Source organism: Siphateles boraxobius, unplaced genomic scaffold (assembly GCF_051911475.1).
Source record: "Siphateles boraxobius isolate OS27281-9 unplaced genomic scaffold, OSU_SipBor_1 222, whole genome shotgun sequence".
Taxonomy (NCBI): Eukaryota; Metazoa; Chordata; class Actinopteri; order Cypriniformes; family Leuciscidae; genus Siphateles; species Siphateles boraxobius.
This window is the reverse complement of record NW_027508836.1, coordinates 160,001-172,500: the sequence shown is the minus strand read 5'-3', so window position 1 is coordinate 172,500 and position 12,500 is coordinate 160,001. Positions and strand designations below refer to the sequence as shown.

Here is a 12,500-nt window from a genome sequence, read left to right as displayed (position 1 = left end):
TATTTTATAATCGGCTTCTTTCACTAAATAAACTTGAAGCGGTTTTGATCTAATTAAAGCATCTCACAAACGATCAGGGAATGTAATAGTGCAACTTCTCTAGGGAACACTAGAAGCGAGAGATAAATATTAAAATATATTTCTGCATTCTAGAGGATCTGAATCTAAAGGTTCAATTTCAAAGATACAAAACATAGATCTCCTTACAAATCACGCAAACACTTCATTTGTTTCCGATTAATATATACGTAATTGATGAGCTGTGTAACGATGAATGCGTCGTCCTTTGGTTCGTCTGGTCAGAGTCGCCGCACTTTAAACTTCACGACCGTCACTCGATCTGGGCAGGAAGAGCTCAAACGCCACAGGAATAAATATTATGAGCATCAGAAATCTGTTCTACACAAACACACTCTTTATCGTTCCCAAAACGGTCCTGAAGTGCTCCGTTCACACCGAGACCGATAACGATATACATCTGATGCTTTTTCTCACAGTTTTATTATCACTCAGAAATTAATAGTTAATTAGTGAAGAAACACAGAAAATTTTGAAGTAGAAATAATGTTAAAGAAAAAGTAAGGATTTTCTTGTTAAACGTTAGAGCTGCACGATTCTGCATAAATGAAGAATCACAGACTTTCTCTTTAAAATAGAGATCACAATTCTCTAAACAACATAACATGTACTTTATTAGACGTTATAAAAAAATGATAATTGCTGGAGTCTATTATTTTTTTTTAAATTAAATTAAAATGTTATTATTGATTTAAATCCGTTTAAGTGAATGATTCAGTGAATCACTCATAAAGACTTCACTTGCTTCATTACTGGATGAATCAGCATTTTTGAATGAATCTCTTGAATGAATGATTCAGTGACTCACTTTGTGAACCCTATTCTCCTAGAGTTAGAGCATTAGTTATCGTCATGTCGGCGCTGGTGTGAACGGACCTTTAGTCTGGACCTCAGAGGGTTTAGTCTCGGCCTGGTTTAGATTAAGAGAGATTTGTTATGAAAGCGTCAGCGTTCTGAACCCTTCAGAGATCCTCCCATCAGCCCTCAGCAGTGCGACAGTCCAGTGTACATGACAGAATCGATATACAAAGTGAGGTTCGTCTCTGAAGGAGAAATAAAGAAGGCAATTAATCTACGGAAGCCTCATTTGGACATCAAGACCACCGGCTCGGTGATCAGTGATGGTCATGTGATCAGCCTCGGGATGCTGTGATTGGTTCACTGCAGGTTCTTTAGGATGCGCCCGTAGCGCAGGTCGTACACGTGTCGGCACAGGTACACCAGCTGCGGGTCGGTGCCCTCGGGCACGGGCCGGTGGGACGGGTTGGCGCTGGCCGAGGGGACGGGCACCAGCGGGGTGCTGTCACACACTCCCTCAGAGCGCCGCTTGGCCAAGGCACAAAATCTGCAACATCACATTAGATTATTATGACACGTAATGTGAGCGAGTTATGTGTGTGCTTGTTAGAGTGTGTGAGTGTGTGTGTGTGAGTGAGAGAGACAGAGAGTGAGTGAGTGAGTGTGTGAGTTTGTGTGTGGGTCTGTGTGTGTGTTAGTGTGAGTGTGAATGAGAGAGTGTGTGTGTGTGTGTGTGTGAGAGAGACAGAGAGTGAGTGAGTGAGTGTGTGAGTTTGTGTGTGGGTCTGTGTGTGTGTTAGTGTGAGTGTGAATGAGAGAGTGTGTGTGTGTGTGTGAGAGAGAGAGAGAGAGACAGAGAGTGAGTGAGTGTGTGTGTGTGTGTGAGTTTGTGTGTGTGTGTTTGTGTAAATGTGATTGTGAGTGAGATGGTGTGTGTGTGAGAGAGAGAGACAGATAGTGAGTGAGTGAGTGTGTGTGTGTGTGTGAGAGAGAGAGAGAGAGAGAGACAGAGAGTGAGTGAGTGTGTGTGTGTGTGAGTTTGTGTAAATGTGATTGTGAGTGAGATGGTGTGTGTGTGAGAGAGAGAGACAGAGAGTGAGTGAGTGTGTGTGTGTGTGTGAGTTTGTGTGTGTGTGTTTGTGTAAATGTGATTGTGAGTGAGATGGTGTGTGTGTGAGAGAGAGAGACAGATAGTGAGTGAGTGAGTGTGTGTGTGTGTGTGAGAGAGAGAGAGAGAGAGAGACAGAGAGTGAGTGAGTGTGTGTGTGTGTGAGTTTGTGTAAATGTGATTGTGAGTGAGATGGTGTGTGTGTGAGAGAGAGAGACAGAGAGTGAGTGAGTGTGTGTGTGTGTGAGTTTGTGTAAATGTGATTGTGAGTGAGATGGTGTGTGTGTGAGTGAGAGAGACAGAGAGTGAGTGAGTGAGTGTGTGTGTGTGTGTGTGTGCAAACTAAACACTCTTTCATGTCTTCTTGTGCTTGAACAGACAAATTCACAAAATTATGTTACAAAATAGTGAGTACCCCAGTAAACATAGTGGGTTATGACTTAAGTGAACGTAAACATTTGAGAAAGTAAACATGTGTCAGTATATTAGATCAGTGCATCCGCTCTTAAAGTGACAGCAGCCTAATATTCCTGCTGTCTGTGTTTACTGTTAATCAATCAATAAAAAACAGGAAAAAAATCACTCGCTGCTCTTGACTGAACAACTTTTGTAACTTTAATACGGATTAATTAAGAAGGATGTTTAATTTATACAGTGAAGAATATACAGTGTTATTTTACATTTGCTCACTTTATTAAATTTCTGTACCTGAAAACTACTGTTAGATCCACCGGAAAAACCTGTTTATTTCATTTCTATCTTTGTTACATTGCATTTATTTGTGTTTTTGCTTTTTTTTTACTCAGCTGTTTACTTGAGTTTAATCATTTTTTAAATGTATATTAGTTAGGCTAGTAGTTGTATCGAAACTGGAAGAGAATTGTGCATTTTCACAGGTATCTAAAATTTAGCTGTCAGTACTGCCTGTTTTCGTGTCCGGTAGAAAATATTTATGGCCGGTACGTTTCCTTAAGTCATTTTTTAAATGACTTAAGCAGGTGTTGCAAAATGATAATTCTTGGCCTTTGTGCAACACATCTGATGACAGGACCCTGGGCCGAGCTCTTACCTACAGTACTGTGCTAGCGGCAGGACGTAGCATCGCTCCTCGATGCAGGCCACGCTGTTCTCATCCTGGTGTCGAGAGGCGAAGATCTCGTTCTGAAAGACAGACAGTTTAAATACATCTCTAGAAATCATGTGAGGGTGAACATCACTCGAGCACAAGTGTCCAGCTGAAAGCAGTGGCTCACCTCGCAGTGCATGCTGGGATCTCTGCCTCCTTGCGTGTGCTCAGGTCTATAGTACCAAAATAGGCTCATCATCAGCTCTCCTGGATCGAAACAGCCAAGTCACGTCACACACACTCAAATAAACAACTTTTATTTACAACAACAACACTGAGTCAGAGGACTGAAAAGAGGACATTTTTATTAAAGAAAATGTTGTTATAAATAAATAACTATTTGTATTATTATGACTTCACCTGTTCTTGGATCCTCCCACAGAGCTGAGATCTTGGCCACGTACGGCAGGGTTTTCTTCCGCGGTCCCGATCTTAAGAGCACTGTGTCTCGTACCCTGATCACTTCTCCATCTCGCTCCACTCCTTCATAACACTGACGAAGAACCGTCTCGTCATCGCCCTGCAAAACCTAAACTATTACACTATATCCACTTCATATCTGAGCTGGTTAATGATTCACTCAGAAGTAACACACGCCAACATTACGAATCCGGATAAATTCACGATTAAAACATGTAATTTACTAGAGGTTCTAAAAAGATGTTAATTGCTGTAGTCTATTAAAAAATTTATTATTTTGAATTCTTATTATTATTCAAGTCGAACAAGCCCTTCACTTGTTTCATTACTGGATGAATCAGCGTTTTTGAATAAATCTCTTGAATGGATGATTCAATGATTCACTCGTAAAGACTTCATTTGTTTTATCACTGGATGAATCAGTGTTTTTGAACAAATCTCTTGAATGAATGATTCAATGACTCACTCATAAAGACTTCACTTGCTTCATTACTGGATGAATCAGTGTTTTTGAACAAATCTCTTGAATGAATGATTCAATGACTCACTCATAAAAGGTGTGTTCGAGTTGAAGCGGCGCTGTACAGACCGATCAGTGTTTGACATCAAAGTACCGGGAGAGTGATTCATCCGGAGCGTCTGCTCTCTAATCGCTCTTGCGGTATTTTGACCCTAAACACAGATCGGTCTGCAGTCGAACAACCACGTCCATCACTCACCGCAATAAACACCTCCTTCTCCGTAGGGACTCCGACAGGACGCCATCCGTTCGTAGCCTCGCGCCGGCTGACTTTCCTCTGATGTTTGGCACTTGCTGGACTAGCTGTGGGTCGTTTGGATAAGCTGGTGTGGCCCATAGTGAGCGACCCGTTGGATGGTTTGGGGTTTTGAGGGCATGTTTTGCCCACTTTAAGCCTGACTTCAGCCTGCCTGCGGTCCGACATCGAGGACAGCAGTCGCGGGTTGAGTGGGGGGGACCGGTTTACCCGGGGCATGCTGGGACATCCGGAGAGCGGGGGAGACCGGTTCACCCGGGGCATGCTGGAACATCCGGAGAGCGGGGGGGACCGGTTAACCCGGGGCATGCTGGGACATCCGGAGAGCGGGGGGGACCGGTTAACCCGGGGCATGCTGGGACATCCGGAGAGCGGGGGGGACCGGTTCACCCGGGGCATGCTGGGACATCCGGAGAGCGGGGGGGACCGGTTAACCCGGGGCATGCTGGGACATCCGGAGAGCGGGGGGGACCGGTTAACCCGGGGCATGCTGGGACATCCGGAGAGCGGAAGGGTCGGAGGAACCAGTAGTGAGCGACTGTGCTCATCTTGAGACAAGGAGAAGCCTTCTGAAACAGCACAATGAAACACATGATTACTACAGGTGTAACGCAATGACAGACCGGTATGGCTTGTTAACCCTTGCGCGTCAATTAAAAAAAGATCCACATTGGTCCATAGAGGACAGAAATGTCAGTGTTTAAAAAAACTGTCATAAAAATTCGAAGCCACAGACTTAAGTTTGGTCTCATTTTAAAGAAGATTGGTAGATTATTGTTGAAGTAAAAAAAACTTTTAAAAAGTGAAACAAAAAAAGTTTAAGTTTATGATTTATGAACAATATTTTATAAAAAAAATTATATTTTATGAAAAATGTTGAACTAAAACTGGTAGAAAATTAAAGCTATAAATATAAACAAGTTGTGTTCCAATTTTAAGGTTGATCTCTCAAAGAATTTGCTTTCAGTCAGATTTTGTTTTGGGTTAGGGTTAGAGTCAGTGTTGGGGAAAGCTACTTTGAAAAGTAATGCTTTACAATGTTGAGTTACTCCCTTAAAATTAACTAATTGTGTTACTTTCCAATCTGCCTTGTAATGCTGCCCGAATCATAAATCATGCACTGTTCCTTCGTTGGCAGGAGGAGAACTGGCCCTCCGACTGAGTCTGGTTTCTCCCAAGGTTTTTTTCTCCATTCTGTCACCTGATGGAGTTTTGGTTCCTTGCCACTGTTGCCTTGGCTTTTGGCTTGCTTAGTTGGGGACATTTAATATTCAATAATATTATTGATCTGCCTTGCTTAAGGTGGACGTTGACTCAATTTTCTTTTAGAAACAAACTCTGTTATATTATTTTCATGTTATCACTGTGAAGCTGCTTTGATACAATCTGTATTGTAAAAAGCGCTATATAAATAAAGGTGACTTGACTTGACTTGACTTAGTTACTTTTTTTGTGTGTCTTTTGAGTCACTTTTTTGTGTTACTGTGAGTTCAGTATCGTGATATGTATCGGATCGAGAGTTCAGTATCGTGATATGTATCGGATCGAGAGTTCAGTATCATGATATGTATCGAATCGCGAGTTTAGTATCGTGATATGTATTGTATCGTGAGTACAGTGATGTGATATTTATCGTATCGTGAGTTCAGTATCGTGATATGTATCGTATTGTGAGTTCAATATCGTGATATGTATCGTATCATGAGTTCAGTATCGTGACATGTATCTTATCGTGAGTTCAGTGTCGTGATATGTGTTGTATCGTGAGTTCGGTATCGTGATATGTATCGTTATCGTGAGTTCAGTATCGTGATATGTATTGTATCGTGAGTACAGTGATGTGATATTTATCGTATCGTGAGTTCAGTATCGTGATATGTATCGTATTGTGAGTTCAGTATTGTGATATGTATCGTATCATGAGTTCAGTATCGTGACATGTATCGAATCGTGAGTTCGGTATCGTGATATGTATCGTATCTTCAGTATCGTGATATGTATCGTATTGTGAGTTCAGTATTGTGATATGTATCGTATCATGAGTTCAGTATCTTGATATGTATTGTATCGTGAGTTCAGTATCGTGATATGTATCATATCTTCAGTATCGTGATATGTATCGTATCATGAGTTCAGTATCGTGATATGTATCGTATCATGAGTTCAGTATCGTGATATGTATCGTATCTTCAGTATCGTGTTATGTATCGAATCGTGAGTTCAGTATCGTGATATGTATCGTATCATCAGTTCAGTATCGTGAGTTCAGTATCGTGATATGTATTGAATCGTGACATGAGGGTATCGATTCGTGTCATGAGGGTATCGATTCGTGTCATGAGGGTATCATTACACCCCTATTATTGGTGATTTTCATCAATCGTCATCATGATCTCTGACCTGTTTTGATGGGATGTCTGCAGTGTGAGCAGCTGGTGGGGAAGGAGCAGGTCCGGCTAGCGAAGGCGTATCGTCCGACTCCACAGCGGTAGCATCCCGACCCGACGGACCCGCAGAAGGGATGAGCGATCCCTGAGGAGGCTAGCAGCGCCGGCCCGCTCAAACCCGGCCCGGGGTGAGCGATGTGCACAAGGTACCCGGCGTAGCACGGATCCGCGCACACACACGGATGAGCGCTGAGCGTTAGTGCCGGATGCGCCGGAACCAGGTGTTTGATCCGCGACTCATCCGGCTCCTGCGCGAGGAACAGCGCTAGCCGGTGGCAGTCCGGCGGACAGCAGCAGAACGCACTCAGCTCCGCCTCCACCGGCTCCTCCTTCACCACCGTCACTGGGTATCCCAGAATGCTCTGCGACTGGAAGCCCGGTTTAGCCGCCGCGTGACTCAGTTCTGACTCGTAGCTCCTGCTTTTACACACTTCACAAGCTCCGTCGGGATCGCGGCTGATCTTCTTGGACGGCATCTGTGTTTTGGGTTTGCAGCGGTCCGGTTTTATCCTTCCTGTAGTCGAGCTAGTTAGCTTCATTAACGCGGCGGCGTTGAGTCCAGCTAGCCGTCTGGGAGCCGGAGCGTAGAGACTCGCGTCAGACTCGTCTTTCTTCCTCTTCTTTTGGCATGTCTCTGCCTTCGAGGTTCTTTTCGAGCAGGTCTTAGTAGTTGAGGCGCCATCGCAGTGTTTCTTCGCTAGTTTGGTGTCGGTTTTCTCGAGCAGCAGACTGTTAACCGCCTCTGCATTTAGAGACGCTAGTCGACGTTTACGCGGCTCCAGAGCTGAAGATTTATCCTGCAATGTCTTCTCTTTTTTGGGATCCACTTCTGGGATCAGTTCTTCCTGTCCGCCCAAACGCGTGAGCAAAACATGGCAGCTCAACGCCTCGCCGTCTGAAGCCGCGGCTCTTCCTCGTAGCGGGTACAGCTTACGCTTGCGCTCGCTCACAGTCTTAACCTTTCCTCTCTTGCTCACGTGCTTCTTAGTTTCATCCATTTTCAATGAGCGTTTTTGACTTTCATGCTGCTCACGATTCCTGGCCTTGACTTTCTTCACCATTGATCGCACAGGCCAGGCTCCGCCCACAGTTTCACCATGTGACCCGCCCTCCACGTGGCCCTGCCCCTCGCCACGACACTGGCCGAGGGAGCCTTTTTTCCGAGCGTGGGTCATAACATGCTTCCGGAGAAGACCTACGGGATAAAAAGGAAGGCATGAAATTAATATGACAATATTGATAAACAAGAGAGGAATAACTGCTTTTAGTACGAAGAAATACCAAATACAAGATGTGAACAAAACATTTACATTTTTGCATTTATCAGACACTTTCATCTAAAGCGACTTCCAATAGAGAAAAAAGCGATTCGTCACAGAGACAATATTATTAGAATGCAATGCCAGGTTTATTTGACTGCTCGATTAGGAAGAAAGCTTTGCAAAAAAATTTGCTCATTAAGGCTGCAATTACTTGATAGAAAACACAGTAAAACAGTGAAATATTATTAGAATGTAAAACAGCTGATTTCTATGTGAATATAAACCATTGTCACCGTTACAGCTGTTTAAATTCCACCAGATGCTAATCCTAGCATAGCCCTAGGCTACTGTAAATTGAATACAAAGCAAATACCCTGAAGCAGTCCATATTATAGCTGGTGGTTTTAATCAATCAGACCTAAAGGCTGCTCTCCTGAAATTTAAACAGCACATTAGATGTGCTATAAGAGGGACAAATATAGAACATTAAGAACGGGTTTAGGTCAATACCATTACCACACTCGGGCCAATCAGGTCACCTATCCGTACTCTATTGTTTTGATATGACAAACTGGGACATTTTTGAGGTTCAGGACTTGGAGCTACATACAGTCCTGTGTTGATAATGTCAAGGTTTACATTAACGCATTTGGCAGACTCTTTTATCCAAAGTGACTTACATTCCATTTCAATCTACACATTTACATTCTTGTCAGTTCTTGCTTTCCCTGGGAATCAATGCAAACACCAACGCACCACTGTTTGAGCGACAGGAAAGCTGTTAGGGTTTTGGAAATTACAACCCCAACCCAGCACCCGTGTAGGAAGGGTTGGAGTAGGGAGACGGAGGGACGGCACGTTAGGGATGGCATGTTAGACGACACCAGCCTCCTGACTCGCAGATCCGAACATATGGGGATCAGGTCTACAAATCAATCTATAGGGGTACTGTGGGTAGAGTTAGAAAAGGGATGGGTATAGGATTAGATCCCGATTGGTCTGAAGAAACTGCCAACCTGAGGTTAAGAACCCATGGGCTAAGACGACTAGGTTTACAATCCATAGGGTTACCATGGTTAGGTTTAGAGCGGGAGTTGGTACAGGCTTAAGGTGATGATACACAGGGCACTCTTGTGGAGCGATTGTTGCTTGGGCACTTTCACATTGAAAATGAGCAATACATTTCTATCTGGATAATGTAGATCGGTCGCGGGCTGTGTCTAATCTGGTTGCCCGTTGACGGCAACATTGCTCAAAAAGTTGCCCTGTGTATCATCACCTTTAGATCTAAATTGATCAAGCAATGTCGAATCCAGAGGGTTGGGGTTGTGTTGCGGATGGGGTTGGGATTGGGTTGTGCTGGGGATGGGGTTGTGTTGGGGATGGGGTTGGGATTGGGGATGGGGTTGTGTTGGGGATGGGGTTGTGTTGGGGTTGGGATTGGGGATGGGGTTGTGTTGGGGATGGGGTTGTGTTGGGGATGGGGATGGGGTTGGGATTGGGGATGGGGTTGGGATTGGGGATGGGGTTGTGTTGGGGATGGGGTTGTGTTGTGTTGGGGATGGGGTTGTGCTGGGGATGGGGTTGTGTTGGGGATGGGGTTGGGATTGGGGATGGGGTTGTGTTGGGGATGGGGTTGTGTTGGGGATGGGGTTGGGATTGGGGATGGGGTTGGGATTGGGATTGGGGATGGGGTTGTGTTGGGGATGGGGTTGTGTTGTGTTGGGGATGGGGTTGGGATTGGGGATGGGGTTGTGCTGGGGATGGGGTTGTGTTGGGGATGGGGTTGGGATTGGGGATGGGGTTGTGCTGGGGATGGGGTTGTGTTGGGGATGGGGTTGGGATTGGGGATGGGGTTGTGTTGGGGATGGGGTTGTGTTGTGTTGGGGATGGGGTTGTGTTGGGGATGGGGTTGTGCTGGGGATGGGGTTTTGTTGGGGATGGGGTTGTGTTGGGGATTGGGTTGTGTTGGGGATGGGGTTGTGTTGGGGATGGGGTTGTGTTGGGGATGGGGTTGTGCTGGGGATGGGGTTGTGCTGGGGATGGGGTTGTGCTGGGGATGGGGTTGTGTTGGGGATGGGGTTGTGTTGGGGATTGGGTTGTGTTGGGGATGGGGTTGTGTTGGGGATGGGGTTGTGCTGGGGATGGGGTTTTGTTGGGGATGGGGTTGTGTTGGGGATGGGGTTGTGTTGGGGATGGGGTTGTGTTGGGGATGGGGTTGTGTTGGGGATGGGGTTGTGTTGGGGATGGGGTTGTGCTGGGGATGGGGTTTTGTTGGGGATGGGGTTGTGTTGGGGATGGGGTTGTGTTGGGGATGGGGTTGTGTTGGGGATGGGGTTGTGTTGGGGATTGGGTTGTGTTGGGGATGGGGTTGTGCTGGGGATGGGGTTGTGTTGGGGATGGGGTTGTGCTGGGGATGGGGTTGTGCTGGGGATGGGGTTGTGTTGGGGATGGGGTTGTGTTGGGGATTGGGTTGTGTTGGGGATGGGGTTGTGTTGGGGATGGGGTTGTGCTGGGGATGGGGTTTTGTTGGGGATGGGGTTGTGTTGGGGATGGGGTTGTGTTGGGGATGGGGTTGTGTTGGGGATGGGGTTGTCAGAACCCCTGGGTGACAAAGGGGGTTAAAACTCTCCTTAAGGATTGTAACATCCCCTTCAGGTCAAGTCAAATCGAGTCGAGTCTCCTTTGTTTATACAGCGCATTTATACAGTCAATATAGATGTTTCACAGCAGCTTTACAGTGATGATAGGACATTACAGTAACAGAGATTGTTTAGGCTTTCCAGCAGATCTAGAATAAAGTTATTGTACAGATAAAGTTAGTTTTGATTGATTCACTTCCGTTGTAAAGATCGTTAGTTATTAACTTAGCGGCCGCTAACACACACCGTTCTAACAGAAAACCCTTAACACGCTCCGGCCGGTCACTCGCACAACGGTGTCTGGCAACTCGAGAACACAAACCATGAATCATGTTTCAAGGTACAAGCTTTTTTTATCGCTTCCGCGTAGCCACGCTAACTGGAATAATCCCGACAACGTTGATCTGTCAGAGGAACAGGTCTGGTGATAGAGCCCATCACACCAGTGCAGGAGCCAACCTGAAGAAGACACCAGATCGAGGACCATCTCTATAACCAGACCCTCGGCAGGGCTTCAGCATCTCAGTGACTGATTCTTCACACGTAATGAGACAAAAGCAGAAGGAACAGCCAGAAGACCTTTATCGGAGGCGGATCTATTGCATCATGGACTAATAGATTTAAGAACAGCTTTCACCGCAGAGCCGTAAGAGAACTCCACACCGCTAAACACTGAACTTCTGATTACACCATGATTCAATAATCATAATTACAGTTAGGGTCACTTTGTGACAACAATGTGCAATATCTTTACATGAAACTGTCAAGTTTCTGTATTGTAGTGCGTTGCATTTATGGTGTCTTAATTATTGTTGTGGTGTTGTCATGTGAGGATGCACCATCAGGTTTGCTAATTAATTATTGCAATGACAATAAAAGGAATTGATTGATTTATGTGATCAAAGCTGAATTTATTTGATCAGAAATACAGTAAAAAATTTGAAATATTATTATAATGTAAATCATCTGTTTGCTATATGAATATATAGTAAAGTGTAATTTATTTCTGTGATCAAAGCTGAATTTTCAGCATCATTACTCCAGTCTTCAGTGTCACATGATCCTTCAGAAATCACTATAATATGATGATTTGATGATCAAGAAACATTTATGATTATTATCAGTGTTGAAAACAGTTATATTTCTGTGGAAACTGATGCATTTTAGTTTTCAGGATTCTTTCAGTTCAAAAGAACAGCATTTATTTGAAATATAATCTTTTGTAACTTTGTAAACGTCTTTACTGTCACTTTTGATTAATTTAATGCATCCTTGATGCATAAAAGTATTGATTTATTTTTCAGACTTTTGAACGGCAGTTTATCAGTTTCTTTAAAAAATATCTGAAGCAGCACAACATCGATAATAATCATAAATGTTTCTTTAGCATGAAATCATCATATTATAGTGATTTCTGAAGGATCATGTGACACTGAAGACTGGATTAATGATGCTGAAAATAATAATGATATTTTATAAATGTAACTAGAGTGAGTAAGAGCTCAGAGCTTCGGCAGAGGAGAAGATTATCCATAATAATTAAATTTCACTCGGTTAATCACAAAAAGCAATACAGAGCAGATCCTGTGATGATGAAGTTTGACAGCAATGTCCTGAGCACCTGAGACACTGTTCAAAACAACATTTTCTACAGCATAACAGCATTAAGGAGAATAAATACTGACAGAAAATTAATTAATGATACGTGAAATAACAATATTACGTCTGAATCTTGCAGGGTTCGAACCTACAACCCTTCAGTTACGCCAGATCTTCAACCACTGTACCTGAACTAGAAAATTTTAATAGTGACCACTGACCAGAGTCACAAATATTACACTAC

At 44.1% G+C, this 12,500-nt stretch overlaps 1 protein-coding gene across 1 annotated transcript in view; it reads right to left on the bottom strand.

Annotated features, from left to right (window-relative positions):
• Window positions 1-12,500, bottom strand: part of LOC143747446 (uncharacterized) — a 14,733-nt gene that overhangs the window by 1,757 nt on the left and 476 nt on the right. The window contains exons 2-7 of the mRNA XM_077240217.1: window positions 6,707-7,948; window positions 4,250-4,875; window positions 3,471-3,630; window positions 3,238-3,317; window positions 3,054-3,145; window positions 1-1,423 (exon numbers count right to left, since the gene is read on the bottom strand). The exon at window positions 1-1,423 is cut by the window's left edge and continues 1,560 nt beyond it. Of these exons, the coding sequence (XP_077096332.1) occupies window positions 1,237-1,423; window positions 3,054-3,145; window positions 3,238-3,317; window positions 3,471-3,630; window positions 4,250-4,875; window positions 6,707-7,928 (2,367 nt within the window). The 5' untranslated portion in view covers window positions 7,929-7,948 and the 3' untranslated portion in view covers window positions 1-1,236. The remainder of the gene's footprint in view (window positions 1,424-3,053; window positions 3,146-3,237; window positions 3,318-3,470; window positions 3,631-4,249; window positions 4,876-6,706; window positions 7,949-12,500) is intronic.